The 5744-nt window shown below is 40.0% G+C and overlaps 1 protein-coding gene across 4 annotated transcripts in view; it reads right to left on the bottom strand.

Annotated features, from left to right (window-relative positions):
• oprd1b (opioid receptor, delta 1b) overlaps positions 1–5744 on the bottom strand; it is a 37332-nt gene that overhangs the window by 28316 nt on the left and 3272 nt on the right. Inside the window, exon 1 of one of the 4 annotated variants that reach the window (XM_014017839.1) lies at positions 488–654. The exons of the other annotated variants lie outside the window; for them this stretch is intronic. Coding sequence (XP_013873293.1) covers positions 488–526 — 39 coding nt within the window. The 5' untranslated portion in view covers positions 527–654. Of the gene's footprint in view, positions 1–487; positions 655–5744 lie in introns of those variants that run through there. 4 annotated transcript variants of the gene reach the window in all.

The following is a 5744-nucleotide window of genomic DNA, read 5'->3' as shown; positions in this document are numbered from 1 at the left end:
CATCCATCCATCCAACCATCCATCCACCCATCCATGCAACCATTAATCCAACCATCATCCATCCATCCATGCAACCATTAATCCAACCATCATCCATTCATCCACCCATCCATCCATCCATCCATCCAACCATCCATCCACCCATCCATGCAACCATTAATCCAACCATCATCCATTCATCCACCCATCCATCCATCCATCCATCCATGCAACCATTAATCCAACCATCATCCATCCATCCATGCAACCATTAATCCAACCATCATCCATTCATCCACCCATCCATCCATCCATCCATCCATGCAACCATTAATCCAACCATCATCCATCCATCCATGCAACCATTAATCCAACCATCATCCATACATCCATCCACCTATCTACCCATCCATCCATCCACTCATCCATCCATCCATCCACTCATCCAATTATTCAACTTTCCATCCATACATCCACCCACCCACCCATCCATCCATCCATCCATTACCTGCAGTTGGGTCACAGGTGCAGCAGGTTTAGCAAACATCTATTTCCACCTCCTCCAGCTCTGTGTTAGAGGCATTCCCAGACCAGCCAAGAGACATGGGTGCAAATTTCCTAAACCTGATAGCGCCACAAAATTGATTTATGATCCATGTGCACCAAGGATTTTGTCTGTCGAACAAAATAGCAGACACAATTGATTAAGTGTTTTCAAAAATATGCCTTCAAAATATGAATACATGATGAGTATCAGAATGTGCAAAATACTAAGATATGCAGATAATTAGCACCCACAATGTGATTTATCAAACTCAAACTGATTGCAGGTGCTCATTTTTGTGTTTTCTATCCAGCAGGTTTCAGAACAAACTTACTGCCATTGTTCCTGCTCTGCCTCAGATGGTGCTACTCACATCACGCCCATTAATACAACGTGCAGTTGTTTGGTTTGCACAGCAGAGTTAGGATTTTAGTAAATCAAGCCCTTAGTCTCACCAGTGGGTCCTGGCTCTTTCCTGAGGTCTCATCCCAGGTGGACATGCCCAGAAAACCTCAATCCAGGGTGCATCCTTACCAGACACCCAAAACCACCTCAAATGGTTCCTCTCWCTGAGGAGGAGCAGCGGCTCTGCTCCGAGTCTCTCTTGAGCCCCCTCTTCAGGGGCGTGCTTCGGTTCASCTTCGGCCAAATGTGTCTCTACTTCTGGGGACAGAGTGATCTGAAATCAGCAGACATCCTGGGAGGTTTTGGACCAACTGCACACTCACTGTTACACAAGCACTTRTAAACAGAGCCGTGACATAGAGGGAAAAAAAGACTACCGACCAATGAAATCACAATAGCTAAAGCCACGTGAAAACAATCTGCCAACAATCACCCCCAAAGAGTGAGGGACACACTGACATAGAGACACACACACCTGAGCAGAACCGAACACACATGAACCACATATAATAAAACTTCACAATGAAGACTAAACTCACCCTGGTGCCTGAGATCCAATCAATAAATTTAAGACAAAGCAGTGACCAGCAGTCAGGGTGTCAGCTGGCTGATCACACAAGAATAAAACCCAGAGTTAGGAGGTTTAACCATGCAGGATAGATAAAATCAATTTCATACAGAAACCTCCAGAGACCTTTTACAGCCCTGCAGAAAGAATCAGTTTCTCCCTCTTGATGACAGAAACTCATCCGATGGTCCCTGACATTTATGTCTGACTTTTAAAGCCATCATTTTCCTCAGTCTTGACTGTCTTCCTGTAAAACAGAGCAGAGTGAGTGTCCTCCATCTGAGGAGCTCAAACCAYCATGAGCCACTGTTATTACCACTGAAGAATAGATTTGTTGGCYTCAAGTTTCTGAGCTRAGGCAGGCWGATGTGTTTTATTCAGTGTAAAGCAGAGGGGTTCTGTGGAAAGGTTAGGAGCAATAAGTGCCATACCTGTTGTGGGTAGCGTTTTGAACATCCTCAGTTTAGAGGAGTTGAATTTTGGCCAAACTGATAAGTCTGAGTCAGGCCTCCGGTCACACAAGTGTTCACTGGTTCATGTAAACACTATTATCATCATCATCATTATTATTATTATTATTATTACATTTCTTCACACATTTCTTGTCCTTTCAGCATGCAGTTATGGTAAAATGCAATAAGAACAAATAGTGATTCTGCAAATAAAATGTTCAAAAACAGTTTTCCAACCAAAATGAGTGTACATCTGTTTCCCCCTCAGTAACGCATCCTGCTCCAAAAATGTGGTGAATACAAATAAATATTTCAATAAATCCAGTGAAGTTAYGTCCAACCAAAGTTATCAGGAGTCCTCAAGTCTATAAAACAAGTGTATTTTCTAATGAAACTTTGCAGTATTTTTTCCATCACAGACATTTTTAAGCCTGCTTGTCATTTAAAAATAGTGGGAGGTGGTGCTTCAGCCATGAGTACATCATTGCCACAAAAAAAGGAGTATTTGAACTTTCTTTTTTCCCCCAATCCATCCAGTGGTGTCAACCCCAAGATATAGTTAAACATCATTATTCAAACTTCTAAACCATCAATTTCACATTACAAAGATGTTTGGTTATAATTTGAAATTCCTGCTGGAATTTACCCCAAGCTAACGACTACCGCTAGCTGCTGCAGACCATAGAGATCTGTGTAAATACCCGTCTATAGATGGCAGTGTATAGTGTTKTCATGAACTGCTATGAAATCTTTGGTCTTGGCTACTTTCAGACACGCTATTAGTTTGTCAGCTGTTCAAAGATCTACCTACAACAGGTAAGATATTCTTTTCCTTAAAACYCTTCAACAACACCTTACTTGCTGACTGAGGGCCAATTGAATAATGGCACAAAGATCAATAAACATACATGAGAACGTGGGTCTAAACACAAAAACTCATAAAATACTTCAGAAAACACCAAAATAAACAAACCAAAACACAAACTATGATAGATAGTTATCCCTTTGTACTGAAATTTATCCTCATTTTGTCACAAGTTTAGGCTCGAGAGAAGAATACTGTAGAGAAAACTCCTGGTTTTAAAACAGGTACAGCCTACACTATATTTAGTTTAAAACAAAGTGCAATCATGTTAATAGCTTATTTTGGGGTCAAGTACCACCTTGACACCTTTGGAATTAGACGTTCATCATGAGACATGTGGTCAGTGCACCACTTGCTCTGTCACTAAGTGCTGCTCATGAAGAGAAACCTTGGAAACTRATACAGAAGACACGACCCAACACTCAGCACACCCAACATAAAAAAATACTTCAAAAACATGTGTTGTTGTAGCATTAAATAGAAATTAATATAAACATTCAAACCTGTGCTTAGCTTCCAAACAACATGGTTTCCTTTAAAGTCTAAGACTTCATGAGCTGCAGACTAAATCYTCATCATATCCTCACTGTAAGACTGAGGGCTTGACAAGAGTTACCCACAAATGCTGCAGTGATATTAGTCAACCAAGAAATGAGACTGAAGTCACCTCCTGTCACTGTGGCAGCAGAGCACACAGGAAGGAGCAGTGTTTTCCTCACATGCAGCTAATCAACCTGCAAGAAAATCAGTTTTGCTGGCTGAACTCTGCCGATGTGTGTCATCAGACTGTAGGACTGAAGCTGTCAGCGAGGTTGTGTTATCACCACTGTTTAGTGACAAAGATCTGCAGTTGCTGACCTTCTGTCAACATAAATCTCATCTCATTCAGAACATTTGATTTGTCCTGAAGACAAACAGAATATTACCGCAGGTAAAGATAAAAAAACATGTTTTGAGTTTGACGCTAGTTTTACAGAACTTTAAAATGATGCACACATATAGGCCTTCAAAAGGCAACATTTTATTGCTGCAGGGGCGGGGCCACAGGGGCATTGGCCCCAGCTGAAATTTGATTGGCCCCCTGAAGTGCCCCTGTCCTGTCACTCATCTGTCCTTAGCAGAGAGCTATGATGCTGGGTGCAGTTTCATGTCTATACACTAGTGACCCTATTGAGTCAAATAAGAAAGTCCAGCATGAATCTTACAGAAGTCTTCTTTTCTTTTTAAGAAAATTTGAACAATCCTGCAAAAGTCTTTCATCTGACAAAAATGGCTGAATTTTCTCACATGCTGTATATAACTTAACAAACACAGAGCATATTTTCTTTATACAGTAAAAATGCATGTAAAATTAGTAAGAAAAATTTACTTAATTTAGTTTTTTAAATTACATTACCTTACAAGTGTTCAAACATGTGACTGGTTAAATGTATATGCCATGCCAAAACTGGGCATTTGTGTGCAAGGATGTTGAACAAATACTTGGCCCCTCTATAAATTTTACGGCTCCTTGGTGGCACCTTACTCAGAAAAATCCAATATCCGGCATTGTATTGCTGTAATCAACATCCTTTTTGACTTTAGGGTCACCTTGTAGTCAAACAACCAAAAAAAAGGGGCAAACATAAGGACCCACAAGCCACATGTGACCCACAGCGTTATGTGTGACCCGTGAGCTCATCAAACATTTATTAATGTCCTAAAATAATTGTATGCTGCTTTAAAGCCAGCACTGACCATAAACTACTAAATAATAAAAGTGCTGCAAAATGACAGCAACCCACCTCTAGGTGGAGATGCACAGGGTTCAAAAGCAAAATTCTCTGTGTAAAATCTCCATTTTGCTGCATTTTCACTTTTGCTGCAGCCCAGTTATACTGGGAACACTTCTAAGTTGTTAGAAGTGTGGAAATTTGGCTGTCAGAAAGTGGGAGGGTACAGAATTCATGATGGTAGCTACACACCACACCTCAACAGGGAGCAGAACTCTCTTCCTTTTAATAGTATTTCTGTATTATTTATTTCACATGTAGTCAGTAGACGTACTTTTCAGTCTTTATAAGAGGACATGTTAAAATGCTGTTTCCATGCAGGAAATGCCACATAGAGCTCAGTTATTGTTTGTTAGCTGTGCTCAGCTGCAGCGATGAGACGAGGAATGTGATGTTTAGTGGTTAGTTGAAGTTAATGTTGAAATTAATCATAGTGTCCCTTTCTCATGTGGCCTTCAGTGAAAACAATTACACATTAGTCTTATATAGCACTTTTACAGACGCTTTAAAAAATTTGTGCATTATGCCAGGGCTATTCAAATGGCGGCCCGTGGGCCACATTCGACCCGCAAGTGACCAGAGTTCGGCCCACCAATTGGTTCATTCATTTCTTAAGCTCAAACCCCCAGTTTACTACTTTAAGCACTCTAAATTATTTTAGTTAAACATGGATGAACCATGAACCACGAACTATGTTTGGCATCTACAGAAACATCAGAATCTTGGCTAGAAGCTGGTAAAAAAAAACATTTCTATGCACACTGAAGACAGTTAAAATTACAAGCAGTTGGATATAGAACTATAAAAGTGAAAATAAAATTGGTTTAAAAATTTGGCAAGTCAGAGATGTCAAATAGGAGGCATAATGTGTTCTTTTTGTTTTTGATATTGTTTAATAATCAGTACTTTATAAGGTTCTGTATATTGTATTCATGATTAAATGCAGCAAAATAAACTATTTCAAAGGTAACAGATCTTTTTGATACTTGTTTTGTCCTGATGCATCTCAGTAATCCAGGTAAAAAATCAAAAAGAAAAAAAATTGTATAGGTCTTCTGGACGGGTTCTTCTCTAATGAAACGTTTCGTCTCTCCTCCAAGAGACTTCTTCAGTCTGAGAGTTTCAGGCAAACTCTCAGACTGAAGAAGTCTCTTGGAGG

The sequence above is a fragment of the Austrofundulus limnaeus genome, unplaced genomic scaffold (genome assembly GCF_001266775.1).
Source record: "Austrofundulus limnaeus strain Quisiro unplaced genomic scaffold, Austrofundulus_limnaeus-1.0 Scaffold177, whole genome shotgun sequence".
Lineage (NCBI taxonomy): Eukaryota > Metazoa > Chordata > Actinopteri > Cyprinodontiformes > Rivulidae > Austrofundulus > Austrofundulus limnaeus.
The sequence above is the reverse complement of the archived record's forward strand: the minus strand, read 5'-3'. Positions and strand labels throughout refer to the sequence as shown.